Source organism: Solea senegalensis, linkage group LG19, assembly GCF_019176455.1.
Source record: "Solea senegalensis isolate Sse05_10M linkage group LG19, IFAPA_SoseM_1, whole genome shotgun sequence".
In the NCBI taxonomy this organism is placed as follows: Eukaryota; Metazoa; Chordata; class Actinopteri; order Pleuronectiformes; family Soleidae; genus Solea; species Solea senegalensis.
In genome coordinates, this window is record NC_058038.1 from 8,347,108 (window position 1) to 8,363,212 (window position 16,105).

Below are 16,105 nucleotides of genomic sequence, written 5' to 3' on the forward strand. Positions count from 1 at the left end.
AATCACAAATGCAAAAGATCACCCCCATCTGAGCCATCAATAGGCTGCATCATCGCTCGTCTTCCCCTCATCATCTCCCGCACCTTCACCCTCCCTCCACGTCTGTCCATCTCCTCCCTCTGCGCTTTTTACGCGCAAAACAAGTCAAGAGCGCACACACGGCAGGCGGAGAAAGAGGAGAGACAATAGACAATAGTGTGGGTCATCATGGTATTTAGATTCCTGTGGTCGTAGGGTTAAAACATGCTGACCGGACTGTGAGATACAGGTGAACGATCTGTGACACGCGCGTGTTCCTTTACTGGCCCGAAACTTTCCTCCACGTTTTAATGTTGCCAACCGAGATTTCAGGAGGAGTGTGTTTCACCTCAAGGTAGGAACAGGTCGTGTGTGTGTGTGTGGTGTTCGTGTTATTGTTTCCCTTGTAGATAATTTGTTAACAATGTGCTGCTCATTCCTTCATGCTTTTTTTGTTTAGTCCGGGTTTATTCAGCGTGTTTCCTTCTTCTTTCAATGCGGAGGTTAACAGATGGAGTCACGGTGACCTTCCACTCTGAGAAGTTATGCTCTTTGATTTTGGCAGGTAACATAAAAGAGCGGATTATTAACGTGGAGATTAACTCCTTTTTTTCTTTTTCTTTTCTTTTTTTACTTGAGTTGAATTTCACTTGTGTGAGACTGAGCGTCAATATAATTCAACATGTTTTTTTATGAGAATAATAATCAGTTTGAATTGTTGCACCATGACAGACGATATGCATTACAACTCGTCTTTACAGCTGGTTAAAAAAAAAAACATATTTTAGGGCGATATTTCAGTTTAAATGAATGAAACAAAGAAAACATCTTTTGTCTGCTTTTCATAATCTACTGACAACATTACGACTGGCTCAGAACTGGAGAATGTCATTCTTTACAGTGCAAGTTGAACTGATTCTCAATCAGATTACTTATTATCAGAATACATAATTAATCCCCATGGGGGAATTGGATTGATCCTATATTGATCCGCATATTTATAATAACATTCAAGTTCATGTTTCAATCAGACAATTATTTTTATGTTTTTTCAAGAATTTAGATAAAGACTAATCTTTATTAAACTACTTATTAATATATTTTTTACTCCATCACGCATATTGTTCCTTTATTATTGTCTATGTATCATGTATCCGCTAATACAACCTGGTTCTCCTGAGGGGATTAATAACGTGGCGATCTATTCTAGTTATCGGTGAATCAAACAAATATGTCAGTGATTAGGGGGGAAATGCCAAATCACATTAGTTGTATTTACGTAATTAATTTGTTTTATCTCATTCCTTTATTGTGCGTATAGCGATGCAACAATCATCCAAGCCCTTTCTCAAAAAGGCCTCCCCCAAATGTGATGGTTAAAGTCCACAAGGCTTTTCTACAGATAGAGTCGACAAAATATGTAAAAAAAAAAAATTCTGGTTATTAGTCATTTGTCAACTATAAATATTGTGCTATTAACGTATTATTTTAAAAGGAAAACACTGAAGAGTGTGATGAAGACAGTGCAGAGCAGAATATATTCATCTGTGCTTTTATTTGTGGATTTAAACAAATAAATAATAATAATAATAATTTTAGTTTAGAAAATGCCACGGACGCCATGTGCTATAACTGGTCTCATTTATTTTAAATAAACTAACTGACATTAAATGTTTACAGTTAAACTATTGATTTAAATTTGATTTAAATTATTGTTTTTTTTCCCCAATACTTCAATAAAAAATGAAATCATTGCAAAACCACAATGTTTAATGATGTCTTTTTTATTTCCTTATATGACAGATAAATTAAGATGAATGTGAGAACACAGGTTTATCTAATTGTATCATTTTAATTATTTGTGATTAATTTTTAATTGTTGTTGGGGGGTTTTTAGTATACGGGTGATATTTAAAGGCTGACATATAGATTTCCGGCCCTAAATGAAGCGTGTATTAATATTATAATGCTCAATTCTCATGTTTTATTCTATTCTGTTCAGATCTGCCTCGATTTTTTTATGTACTAATTATTGTGTTGTTACATCTGATTTCAGCAACATCAATTCATACCAATCTGTGTGTGTGTGTGTGTGTGTGTGTGTGTGTGTGTATGAATCTACATGATGGAGACTTCATATTTCGCCTTGATCTGCGTCACCTTGCAAACTTTATCTCACTGCTTACTTTTAGTATAAAGCGGTTTCTTCAGTGAATCGTCAGAAATAACACATTTGTACTTTGTTCCTGTTTGTCCTGTCATGCAGCGATCACACTGAGGGAAGGAGTGAAGGGATGAAAACAGAGGAGACACAGCAGTCCTGTCTGCAGCAGCCTCCATCCTCGACGCCTTTTGGTGAGATTTGCACCACCATTTGTTGCTTAAGGCCCGGACGAAATAAACGAGCACAGCCCATGAACAAGCCCGTGTTGGAATATTTGACCCTCAATATGAACATCGAATAGAAACGTCAGAATCAAATCATGTTGTTTGTGGTTGTGTGGGAGATTGTATAGCGTGACACCAGTAAAACAATGACATTTTTCAGATCCAACAGGAATTCAAAACAGCTTATTTTAAGGGATAATCACTTCTAATATAATAATAACAATATTAATAAATGGCTAGGAAAGCAAAAAAAAAATATTATGGATACTTTTAATGGTCTATATTCCGCGTAATATTAACGGCTGTAATAACTTTTTCTTTCATGTGGATTTTTGGACAAATGTTGTGCGCCAGCTGGTGTCCAATAATACACAGATTTGTGCCATACTATTAAAACCATATTGTGCCTTTTTATTAAAACATAAGTGAAACAGTGTAGTGGCTTTGCTGTCATCATTTTAAGTGGTGTTGTATTAATTGGGCTCGTCATCACCACATGTATTTTACATTTCCTGTCTCTGTCTCTGTGTCCCTGTATTTCTGCCTCCAGGTCCTGAGTACAGGCGCGGGGGTGAGGTGTGCGCGGGCTGCGAGTCTCCCATCGCAGACCGCTTCCTGCTGCGCGTGAACGAGCGGTCCTGGCACGAGACCTGCGTCAAGTGCGCCGTGTGTTTGAGCACGCTCACCGGGACATGTTACTGCAGGGACCGACTGCTGTACTGCAAGCACGACTATGAGAAGTAAGAGCACACACACACACACACACACACACACGCGCGCCGTGGTAACATGTTGAACTCCATTTAAAACAACGATGCATTAGAAATACATACTGTCACTGCACACTGTAAAAGTACAACTACAACAATATGTCCAACCCATTAAAATGCATTTTTCAAACCAAATTCCAGTTGTTTGTGTTCAAGGTAAAATCTTAATCTGGAAAAAGAAAAACCTCCTCATAGGATTCAACAGGAAGATACATTTATGTTGAAGATAGTGAAGACAAGACTCAGTGTTTTCATTTCCCTTTTTCTGACACCTGCAAATTACAAGGTCATTTCCTAATGGGAAGATTTTGAATCAAATTATTATTTAAAACTGGATTTTCCATAAAACTAATAGAGAGAAAGGACAACAGCTGTAAGTACTTGACCTTGTTTACTTATACCCTACAAACAAAAGCAGAAAACCAGGGCACAAATTCTACAACAAACAACGCCTGTCCTTCACTGAACACGTAAAGAGCAAATCAATAATTATGTGTTACAAAAGAGGTGAATATGAAATTCTACTGACGCAATTCATCCAAAACATTCCTTGTAAACAGGAAAAGAACTTAAGGTGAAAAGGCAAATCTGGAAAATTAGGACAATACACTCAGCGTGCTTTATCTGCCAAACCCTGCTTTATGATGGAAATTCAATTTGACCCTGCGTGCACGTCTGTCATCACAAACAAGGGGAGTGTGTACAAAATAGATAACGTCATCCCCAAAGTTCAAACATGTCCGTCTAAGTATGAAAATGTGTCCACTATCAAAGGCAGCTTTAAAATAAATTTCAAATGATCATCTAAACGAACTGTCAACATGCAACTGAATGAAAGTGTGATTCTATAGCTGGTATATGCTGTACATATGATGACAGAATAGAGTTGAACTGTCATGCAGTGTGTTTTATGTAAAGCCACTTAAGGGGATTTAAGGAGTATTTGAACAATGAATTGGTGTTTATAATATTAGAATACATCTGTTTCAGAGCCACTTTGTCTTCCTGATAGGACTCTTGTCATGCTTTATAGTCATTTAACATATATATATATACATCATGTGAACATAGCAACACAATTTTCTAAATTGTTAAGCACAGCTTATACTTTATATAAAAATGCCTTATTTTTGTTATCTATGATGATTTTTTTGTGTGTTTGTGTGTATGTGCCTGGTATTGCTTATGTTGTGGGGACCTAAATCTGTTCCTTATAGGTACACAAATTAAGTTGCCATAACATAAATTACTACATATTTAGGTGGAGACATGTTTTAAAGTGAAGTTAGGGTCGGGGTTAGGATTAGGCCAGTAATTATGGTTAAGGTTAGAGTAAGTCTCCAGGAAATCAATCTAAGTCAGTGCAATGTCCTCTGAAGTCATGGAAACCTGTGTGTGTGTGTGTGTGTGTGTGTGTGTGTGTGTGTGTGTGTAGTGTGTGTGTGTGCGTGCTGTGGCCAGAGGGTGTGAGCTCCAGGAGTGGATGGTTGAAGGACGAGCCTGTAGCTTGTTATCATTGTTTTGAGACGTGTCAGACAGCATCCAGCAGCACACAGACTCTCCCTCTGTACCTGGCATCTGGAGGAGAGAGAGAGAGAGAGAGAGAGAGAGAGAGAGAGAGAAAAACTAAAAAGAGATATAAAAAGAACTAAATTGTATGTTTACCTGGAAAAATAAGTAGAAAAAGTGGAGACAATAGTTCATCATAAATGGGTCCGTGTTCAGCGATGGAGAGTAGAAACACATTTGCTGTCCTCGTGTGATGATCGTACTCGCAGACCCACATTAATAGTCTACACCTCGTTCACTGTGGCGTTGATTTAGTCAACCATACATTGCGTATGGATAGTTGCCTTGTTGTGTTGAGTCTGTGCCAGACTTGGCACACAGCTCTGCCTGTGACCTTCAGCAGATCAGCAACAATGTCTCCTTGTTTTCCCCACAGTCTGTCCATCAGCGCCTTACACTACACACTCCTCCCTCCCATCCAGAGCAGGTGTGCGCGCATTGTGATGGATAACCATGTCCAAGAATTTGGAATGTGCATAAGAATTTTGGGGGAACTTTCACAATTAATAGGGGATGATTATGTTTTTCTCCTATGAGTCCTCTGCATGGAGCTTGGATGCATTGTTAGTTCAAGTTTCCTGACGTCTGAATGCATTAATATGATGGGGTTTTGTGCATGTCAGGCAGTAGATTATCTAATTTACTGATAAAGATTGTGTTGACAAAATAGGTATGTGGTAAGACAGCATCTTACAGGCGTTTGAGCTCATACTGGGCCATTTTCCATGTCTCCTTCGTGGAGTGTCTCTGGTTTGTCCAAATATTTTTAATTCATCATTTGCTTTGAATTACATCACCCCGCACAATGAGACAAACAGACTTCTCCTCCCTGAAGCTTTCTCAGCACAAGCGGCCAGTCACACGCTGCTCATTTGCCCATGGGTTTTGTAGAATCAAGAGAAAATGCTGAACTATAAGTACATGCAAGTTGTGCTTTTGGTCGATATCTGTTATTTTTCTTCAATACTTGTTAGTTTTGGAGTGGAAGCGTTCTGCTGATTTTTCTAAATTCAAATGAGAAAACCAATTTAATTTGAAATGACCCATCCCCCCACCGTGATTCGTCTAGGCTATGAAGTGCCTTCAAGGCTTAAGTTTCTCTAACATTTGCATGTTTAATGTTTTCAAATGATACCTTGCTTCAATTATTAAAAACTAGCAACCAGTGCAACGTGTTATCTTAGAATAGAATAATGTATACATGTGCAGAAAGTATAGGTTCAGTTCTAAGTCACGTTCAAGTTCAGTCATTAAAGCTTTGGGTAATAAATAAGCATACATCTCACTGCCACCCATTATCCACGTAAAAACAGGAGGTATGCCTTTAGTTTTGAGTTTCCCCAGTCTCAATCTGTTATGGAAATGAGGGGATTTAGTCACAATAAACTCAAGTGCATCTTGTGGATTTTACCAGTGGATTTATTTTTTTTGTTTTGAAACCTCAAGAAATCGTCTGGAACTCCATTATCCTATCGAGCAGATGTTCAGAGTAAGACTTTGGAATAATCGTGAAGCAAGACTTCCCTCAACACTTGTCTTCATTCAAATAATCAAGACAATGAGCAGAATAACAACATTCTGGGTTCAATATATATCAAGCCAAACATGCATTTATGAACGATATATTGTGTATTTAAAGGAAAGGTGAAAGGTAAAAAATGACATATTCTGATTGTAGGAGCATAAAAGTTAGCATGCACACATAGACCCTCAAAAAGCAGCCTCTTGTTATCTTCAGTCATTGTCTTGTACACACAGGCTCAAGATTACAGTTCTGCCAAACCGAGGAGGCCAGTGCTCCTGGTCAACAGTGCTGAGCCCAGACAGAATGGAGGGTAGTGTGACTGTGTGGAGCCTGTGAACTCTCCTGTAAGCCTTATAAAGGCAGCTTCAGCCCTGAGAAAAGCAGGTCGCCAGGGTGGATATTCAGTAAACCTTGGGTTTAATACCTCACTCTGTGGGGTGGAGGTTACTGAGACAACATCTATAGGTTTACAGACCCTCTCTCTGCAGGCGGAGAGAGGAAGACCCCACCACCACTGTTATGGAATCCACTTCTGCTAACTGGATATCCATGCTAAAGGTCCGACAGAGTAATCGCATTAGGTCACAGCACACGTGCAGTATATGGGTGAATTTCTGAGTCTTGTTTTGTCAAAAATACAGAGACTTAAAGATAGAAACTTCATCTTCTACTCCATCGTCTCCCTTTTACACCCCCCACCGCAGCTACTGTCTCTCTCCGTCTCTCTATCAGTTACCTCGTTCATCACTGTCTGCTTTGTAATAATATTTCTCTATTCCAAACCTCATTTCCTTCTCGTTGAGATTGATAGCAGCGATGACACCAAACAGTTTATCTCCCCGTTTATCCCTTGTTTTCTCTTAATCGCCCACAACCCGCCCACCCACCCACCCCCCATCCCCACTCGCAGCACCTTCTTTGTGTCTCGGGATTGCAGGGGGAGGAGGTGCTGGGGAGGTTGATTGGGTACAGTGCTAATTACCCAGCATTCTGGGCCTGTCCTGTGCTGACAGGTCTGACATTGGGCTACAGGGAAATGCTATTAGGGAGAATTATGCAATGACATGTAAGTGAGACTATAAACACTTTTATCAACTAGCAATGTTAAGTCTTATACCTTACTATAGAATTACTTCTCATCGAAGACCTAAATAGAGGAATGATCATAGATTTCAGTCATTTTTAACCAAACGACAAAAAAAAACATAAACAACATATTTATTGCTATATTTCTGCTGGTCTGTAACCATGACGATATTGATTGTATTTGCTGAAATTGTACAAGATTCACCGGAGACTGGAGACAAAATGTGTTGCATTAAAATACCAATAGCAATGTGTCTATTAAGAAATCAAAATCATGGATGCACTTGGTGCCAACAAAAACTCATAACTTCATAACTTGGGCCAATGGCGCAAAACCGTTTTATGACTACAAAGTGAGATATTGTGAGCTTCTTCTTTTAATAGACATACGTACATTAAGGGTCTAAAAACTCATGGCTGCACTTACAGCTGAGAAATGTACATGTAAATGTCAATTTCAGAGAGGCTACACAAAATGCACATGTGTGGCCCTGACACTGATTCAAACACTCCTCTTTTACGCAGGAGTCATATAAACCTGCAGCTCAACAGATGACGGTTGGAGGTTTGCCAAAGAAAGTGAAGGTGTAGAAGTTTTTGTTTTCTGAAAGTGTGCTGGTGAAGAACGGTCCGATCTTGTGGTGTGACTGAGAGAACAGCACTGAATGTAAAAAGGTTTGAAATGGGATAAATAATGTAAAGTTGAGGTGTCTGAGAGTTTCAGAAAGAGAAGAGCAGCAGGGATGTGCTAATTTTTGTCTAGTTGGGGGGGTTGGTGCGGGGGGGTAATATTGCCACTGTTTTTGCATAATGTGAGATGAGACCCCATCATCTTTCCTCCCCCACAACACTTTTATAACAGACAGCTAATAAATGTTTCATGGCAGAACAAGCTGCTCGCCTCGGCTTTATTAAATCTGAGATAATAAAAGCAGAGAGGGAGAGGAAAAGGAGAGAGAGAATAGGGGGTCACACCAGAGAGAGGGAGAGATAGGGAGATCGGCATAGACTTTTCTCAAATCGACCGGCTGTATCTCCTGTTTCTGGGGCAACGGGTCCCGCTGTCCCCCGCCACCCCCTCCCCACTGCTTCCCGCTCCACCAGAGACAGACAGGAAATGAGAAATGGGCAGACAGGATATTGCGTTCTGGTGGCCTGGGGATTAACTGTGTTATCTAAACTAACACACACACACACACCCTCTCACTCCACACACACACACACACACACACACACACACATCCACAGCCTCACACATAGCATGCATTCTTAGTAGCATCAGGTGTAGATCGCGCACACACACCCGGAGACACATATCATGCAGACCATGCATGTCATGCAGGTTTTTAGCTGTTACTTTACACAGTACATTACATTACGTCTTAAATATTACAGGCGTCAGTGCTGCTCTCATGTAGAGCTGCTGTTATTACGAGGACGTGAGCTTTTCACAGTGTGAGGCGTGACATGTGACTGTGTGAGAGTTTGTGTGGAAATGCCTCTATTGATGTGATGATTCCACACACCACACGTCCTCATCATCATTATGTCGGCCATTCATTGAACAAAAGACTGTTTATGTTTATGATGTTAGAATATTGATGCATGGATGGACATGGGGCACACATGACAGCATCTGTCAGTGTTTTATTGATGTTTGTACCCAGGCACCATATCTGTGTTTACACAAACTGTGCATATTTGTGTTTATACGTGCGTGTGACTATATAGACTTACGTGTGTGTGACTGTACCATATTTGTGTGTGTGTGTGTGTGTGTGTGTACGTGCGTGTGTGTGTGCATGAGTGAGTGAGTGGTGGCAGGGGTAGCGAGTATTGTGGGGAATGCTGGGAGATTTTAATAACACAGAAGCAGTGCAGGGAGATTTAATAAAAGGAGATGATGTGATTACTGAACCCTGGCTCTGAGCCATTTTGCTTCACAGAGCAATATCCGCCAAAAGTGCACGCACATACATCCACACACACACGCGCGCAAGCGCACACACGCGCACATCTAGGAAGTGGATACTAAACAGAATACAATTTTAAAGTAATGTTGTTGCATATCATTTTTCTTTCTGCATCTATCACAAGTCCTTGTGTGTACCTTTTTCTTTTTTCTTTTTAACCATTTTTGAGGCATGAGCAAACACCCACTTATGTGACATACTTTGGTCATTCTGAAAACAAATCTGTTCTTTGGGCTCTCTTACATCATTAAACTGTTCCAAACCTGCAGTTAGACTATAAGCAAACCAATACTCCAATAGTCTTGAAATATGGAGGCATATTGTAACAATTGTTATCACACTGAGAAACATACATACAGTATTTATTGTGTTGAGGTCCAGACAATGTTGTGCTTGTTGGAGCTCTCAGGCAAAACAATGCCACATGACACTGCTTAGGGAGACGAGGAAGATTCTGTCATTCTGTTTGTATGCCTAGGATCTACAATAAAGTAAGCAAGCAAGAGCTCATTATACCCTCCTGATACTTAGGATACATTACCTTTCTCTGCCTCTCAACATTTAATCTCATAATCAGTGTTTGTAATTAGCTGTGGCCCCAAACCCGTCCAAAATCCACAGCAACGAACATGAAGTTGACTGCAGCCAGGGTTTCTGAAGCTGTGCACATCAAAAAGTCTTAAAGTTGACTGTTTTACACAGTCTTCTCCCTGCACTTTCAGCCCATCTCTGCTCGCTGTAATTACGTGTCATGAACATTGCATCACTACATTATAGGAAAACCCTCTGATGAATGCAGAAGCAAATCCTTTTTTCTGACAAACACTTTTTAAGATTCTGTATTATTTTTAGAAAGTTCATATATATATAGTACAATATATAATATATAATATATAATATTACTATAATATTGGTTGAAATTTGATTCCATAGCTGGCCTTTTCTAAATTCAATTCCACTTTTTCAGACTACCATGCAATGATCTCAAATGAAAGCTGAAACGTGCCTGTAAAGTTATGGATGTTCAAAATAAATGTATATATTTTAAAAATCTCTGTATAGAAGTTTCTATATCAAAGAGTAGAAAAAAGTGTGGTGAAATGAAGAAGATTTACAGAAATAGGTAAATATGGAAATACACTACAATGCAACATGTGGTTGTGGAGTATAAATAAATGAGTATACAGTTGATAGAGAGAGTAGTGGATAAATATACATTCTGTTGTTGCTCCTTCAGCTATGACGTCCATAGTGATTTATTGGAAGCTGCACTCTGGTCAGGGCTGGTGTGAATGATACTTCTATTTAGAGGGATTAGACTGATCTACTTACAGACCCCCCTCTGTGGCAGTTGCCCCAAGTTGCCTTCATTTGCCATGTTGAGTAAATTCCTACCGTGCTGTGTACACCCTGATTAGGGAGTGTGGGACTTAACCAGCGATATCATCAGTCTTATGCAAGCAATTCTGTGACAACTCTGTTGTGTTGTATTTTGTTCACAACTAAAAGAGGTATTTAATTTGTTCAAGCCTGTGTTTGAAATGGAGACTGAGGCTGCTCAGAGGAGAGCAGTGGTCATTCTTTGAAGACTCTGTATTCGGTGCCAGATATTATGATGAACACGCAGCTTCTTGCAGCTATGCTAGTGGAAGTGTTTCTTTAAGATGCAGTGTAAGAGTTTCTGCGGGAAATTACTGCTGTCACAATAGGTTTGTGTAGACCTGCTAATGGCAACACTTGTGTCTGCGTTGTGCTGTTGTGTTAGTGACACTGTCAATTTGGGGAATTTTGGGAGTGTTTGGCAGATGGATTGAGAAAGATTAGCCATAGCAGCTGTGGTTGGGACAGAATCACAGATTAGGAGCACTAATGTGCAGACCTGGCTCCTTCTTTACACTCCAGATTTGGGCAGCAACACCTTCCTATCACTCCATCAGGGAGCCTCAACACTTCTGCCTTTATCCCTCCCTCCACCTGCCCCTCCCACCTCCACTCCCGTCTCATCGCCCATTCTCCAATGTACTTTCATATTTCTTACACAGGTTGGTGTTTTGCCTCTGCTGTCTCTCTTTACACCGAAGATCTTGCTTCTCAGTACCTCTTGTTGTTGAAGTGATATTGTACCTACTAGATTTCTAGATGCAGGTGTGTTGCTGCAGAAGTATGGTGATTGTTATGGTAGGGTGGTGCATGTGGGTCGGTAGCCAAATTCTAGATGATTCTAAACCATTAGTAGATTGGTACAAATGTCTGTGTGTATGCCTGCTTGTGCATGTGTATGTGTCTATGTTTGCATGGGTTTATGTGTTTTAGTGTGCATAAGTGAGAGGAGAGAGATTAACCCCATGCTATCCCCAATCCCTGGTTATGAGTTTACAGCGTCTGTCTGGCCATCGCACTGTTTAAACAACAATCTAATTAATCCTGTCTTTATTAGTTTCAGTGAACTAGGGAGGCAGGCTGGGAGGGCATGAGGGAGAACTGGGAATGCTGGCAGAAAATACTACAGAGGGAGGGGGAGGAAACCAAGTGCGAGAGCAGGGATTTGAGAGGAATTTAATGGCAGCGACTTAGGTCTTGTGAATGGAAAAGGGATGTGAAGAGATGGTGAAGCAGGAGCGAAACTGAGGGCTTATAACGTCTCACAGGAGGAGAGATGGAGGCACAAAAGAATCAAAATGGTCATGGAGAAAAAGCAATGGCCCTGAGAAATGATCCATATTAAGCTTTATTCATAATGCTAAATCAGTCCTTTCACATTGTAGGAGGGAGGTGAAAAGTTGATTACCATGCACAGATCTCAACGGTCAAGGAATTAAAAGGGAAAAAAACTCTTGGCGGGCAGCTCTCTCTTCACAAAGTCATCTACTGCCACCTACTGTCATGAGGGAGAAAAGAAAATACCATGTAAACTGCGGACTAATGTAATTCCTTCCAGCAGATGTTCACCTTGTTGCTCTGTGAATTGGGTAATGTTTATACGACCTTTAATTAAGAGACAATGTTGATCTCCAGAATCACCGAAGCTGAATATAAATGTGTCACGGCTCCTTGTCTGTATCTCCAACTTTAATTGCCTTTCTATTTTTTTTTTTTTTTTTGCACTCCTCCTTTTACATGTTACATCTTTTTCTGTGTCTCTAGGCTGTTCATAAGGAAGTGCAGTGCCTGCCTGCAAGTGATTGGACGTTCAGAGTTGATCATGCGTGTGCTAGGCCAGGTGTACCACCTGGGCTGCTTCAGCTGCTGTGAGTGTGAACGCCGACTGCAGAGAGGTGATGAGTTTGTGCTGAAAGAAGGCCAGCTGCTCTGCCGCATGGACTATGAAAAGGAGAGGGAAATGTTGGCTGCTATCAGTCCTACACCCACAGAATCAGGTACGCCTTCAGAAGGTTTGTTGCCATTTACATCAGAAGCTGTCCCTTTTTTTTCCTGTTTATGTCTCACATTAAAAAATGTCTACTTTCATGCATGCAACATATTTTCAGCCAAGCTCAGTCACATTCCACCACAGTGAACCAGTAATCATCCCCTGAGGGGTGATTAATGGCTTTGGGGGTCAAGTCTCAAGCTGTTGCATTGTTCAGTTGATAAGAAATTATAATACACAGAACTTGATCTCTGGAACAGAGTTGGTAATTAATCCATTAGTCAGTGACACAACAGCACATAATACTTGAAGAAAGGGATTTTTACTAATTACCCATGGCTATAATAAACTTATACATCATAAGACTGTTCTGTCACTGATGTTGATACTGTTTACAGTATATAGACGAGATCCCACTGAAACAACCACTGAACACTGTAGAATGTGTTTTACCTCTTCAGTTGGGCACTCCCTATTAAATTAGGGAACACAGAGCTCACGGCCACTTTAGTGTTAATACATTCAGTGTTTTTCATTAGGGAGAGAATAAATATGTATGTGGACTATTCGGATTGATTTGTTGTCTGCTTGCCTTGCGCAGTGAAAAGTGAGGATGAGGACGGTGGAGGGGGCTCTGGTGGGGGGAAAGGTGGTGATGAAGGCAAGGAGCACAAGCGTTCCAAACGACCACGTACCATCTTGACCACACAGCAGCGCCGGGCTTTTAAGGCCTCTTTTGAAGTGTCTGCTAAGCCCTGTCGCAAGGTGGGTTCAGCTGCTTGTGTTATGGACATGTATGGCAAAAAAAACTGACTCTTATGGAATTGCTCATGTATGTTATCATCGTCACGTTATCATCTCTCAAGCTGTGTTTGACACTGCTAATGTAAACAATGGAAAATGTCCCCTGCAGGTGAGAGAGACACTGGCTGCTGAGACAGGACTGACGGTACGAGTTGTGCAGGTGTGGTTTCAAAACCAGAGAGCAAAGGTTAGACTGTACACTTTTGTTTGAAGACATTTTCTCCATGTTACCCATCAACAAACAGATAATTAAAAGATCATGTGATTTTTGCACTTCAGATGAAAAAGATCGCTCGTCGACAGCAACAACAGCAGCAGCAGCAGCAGCAGGAACAAGAGCAGCTGGGAGGATCCAGGAGAGGACAGAGTAGAGGGGGCCGTCAGAGCAATGACGACAGTGAGGGTAAGCGTTTACTCAGCACCAAGATGAAATAGCAATAAGCATTTTTTTTTTTAAATAATAATGTAGACTACAAACCAGTATAAATAAAGGGGTTTCATTGTCTCGCAGACGGATCCAGCACTCACGGCATGGATGGGATACTGGGATATTCCACTCTACCACGTCAGCAACTACTTGCCCTGGACCCAAATATCTACGGTGGAGATCCGTTTCGACATGGGCTTACACCACCCCAGCTAAACAATGAACAGCTCCACTCCTATGGTAAGACATTAAATAATAGATTAAAATGTAAAAGGACAGCCTCCTTCTCAAGTTGAATATTTTGTCATCTACCACCATGAGGGTTCATGGTGGTTCAAATAATAAATCGGGTCATGTGGTTATTCAGCAAGTTAGCCTCTAATTACAGTAAATGTCATCAGATGTGAGTAAAAACGCTTAAGATAATCTTCTTTGGATTCAATACTTTATTTTTAGTAAATACTGTTTCCATATTCTTGTCATGATTTTCTGCGCTCTCCGGGATTAATTAACGACAGTTCTTCAGTTGTGCACACTCTCAATCTCTTCACTCTAGACTCAGAGACAGTATTTCACGATTTGGACAGCGACGGAAGCCTCAGTCACCTTGGCGACTGCCTCTTAGCAACAGGGGATGGTGGTCTCCTGCCAGGGCGTGTGGGAAACCCCATCGACCGTCTCTACTCCATGCAGAACTCCTACTTCACCTCTTGACCCTTATAAACTCTTACCCTTTCCCCTCCCGGTCCACCCTTCACCTCAGAGATGCAGCTAATGGAGTCAGTCCATCAACATGCCTGTGGGACCACTCAACCTGAAATAGCTTACACCCAAACACACTTCTGAGCTTTTTTCACAGGCCAAGGCATTGTCGTGATATCAATTTACCACTGATTTGCATTACGTTCCTATCATTGTTTCTAGATAACAATCACATGCTGGAAAAACAGACACTGTAAATGTCCAAAATGTTAAGGACCTCAATTTCGCTTGTTGTACTTTTGTGACGTTCATTGAAACACATTCTGTGGCACTTCCAACATAACTGACAACTCTTATTGTGTATATCATGAATTACAGATAAAAAGTGGTTGTTGAAAGTGAAATCATCAATCAACTTCAATGTATTTAGTCTTTGCAGGTCTTATGCGCAGCTAAGGGTCTATTTTAAATTAGTATGTTGTATTCTTTTTTTGGGACTAGTGATTAATTATTGTACGAGAAAGAATGCAGCATATACAATATTGTATATGAATTGGCGTACAATTTTGCTCTCAGGTTAGTGTGTATGTTTATGTAACCTGAGCAAAAACTCAGGATACTGTGCTGGATGGGATTACAACTTAATTCACCCAATGATTTTGAGAAGGCAGATTGTAACATGGAGGAAACTCTCAGTGTAAAATTATCATTTCAAACCACATAAGTTTTTGTTAATGCATGGTATAATATGGACCAAAAATCTAAAAAAAAAAAAGAATCATTTTTATTAGCCTTTAGGAAACACTACAGGGTCATTTGAAGAGCCTTATGCGGACACAGGGTTGTACAAGTAATTATTGCTTTAGCTTTCCCTTCAATTTTATCACCAAGAAGCAGTACAGCAAATAACCAATAGATATATAATACCTAAAAGTTAGGACACAGGATACATGATGATGTACTCCAAATGTAAATGTGAGTATGACTGTGTTACAGTTAATTGTTGTAGTCACTTTCTGTAACAATTTCTTTTCCAAACATTGCAAATTGTTGTTAGGTAGATATTTTGTAATTTTTTCTGTGATAATCAGCAAATATTTAAACTGTAGCATGATATCTGTGTGTCACAAAGTAGGTCTAAGGAAAACGCCTCCAAACTGAGGCTAAACAAAGAGTCGGGATGCAACTCAACAAATGCAAAATGAAATAGGATTAGGGTCGTACCCATATCATATAAGTTCTCCGTGATTGGCTACAGTCTGTGGCATTCCTTCATGACGTTATGTTCGACTCTGATCACAGAGTCATGGTAATTTTAAAGTGATATTTTTGTGAATGTAACTTATTTGTGTGGTACTAGGCGAGGTCCTGTTTTACATTTTTTTGTTCAGTGACTGCCAGGTGATGTGCTTTGAATGTAATATTGCCGTATCTTCAATACAATCTGCGGTTTCATCTTTGAAGTGCACTTGC

At 40.3% G+C, this 16,105-nt stretch overlaps 1 protein-coding gene across 2 annotated transcripts; it reads left to right on the top strand.

The window, feature by feature from the left end:
• Nucleotides 1–127: 127 nt before the first annotated feature.
• Nucleotides 128–16,095, top strand: lmx1al (LIM homeobox transcription factor 1, alpha-like). Of its 2 annotated transcripts, none has more exons than XM_044051800.1 (9): nt 128–373; nt 2,285–2,373; nt 2,957–3,146; nt 12,474–12,706; nt 13,301–13,464; nt 13,613–13,690; nt 13,783–13,906; nt 14,015–14,170; nt 14,457–16,095. In XM_044051800.1, the coding sequence occupies exons 1-9, from the start codon at nt 330–332 to the stop codon at nt 14,642–14,644; spliced, it is 1,266 nt and encodes a 421-aa protein (XP_043907735.1). In that variant the 5' UTR covers nt 128–329; the 3' UTR covers nt 14,645–16,095. The 2 variants fall into 2 exon arrangements, with proteins under 2 accessions (XP_043907735.1, XP_043907736.1); XM_044051801.1 differs by having other exon boundaries at nt 14,487–16,095.
• Nucleotides 16,096–16,105: the final 10 nt, after the last annotated feature.

Bases quoted from the DNA above. Each gene is read 5' to 3' on its own strand.
- lmx1al (XM_044051800.1), top strand. From the start codon at position 330: ATGTTGCCAACCGAGATTTCAGGAGGAGTGTGTTTCACCTCAAG. The intron at 13,907-14,014 runs GTAAGCGTTTAC...ATTGTCTCGCAG, and splicing joins GAGCAATGACGACAGTGAGG to ACGGATCCAGCACTCACGGC. The intron at 14,171-14,456 runs GTAAGACATTAA...ACAGTTCTTCAG, and splicing joins TGAACAGCTCCACTCCTATG to TTGTGCACACTCTCAATCTC.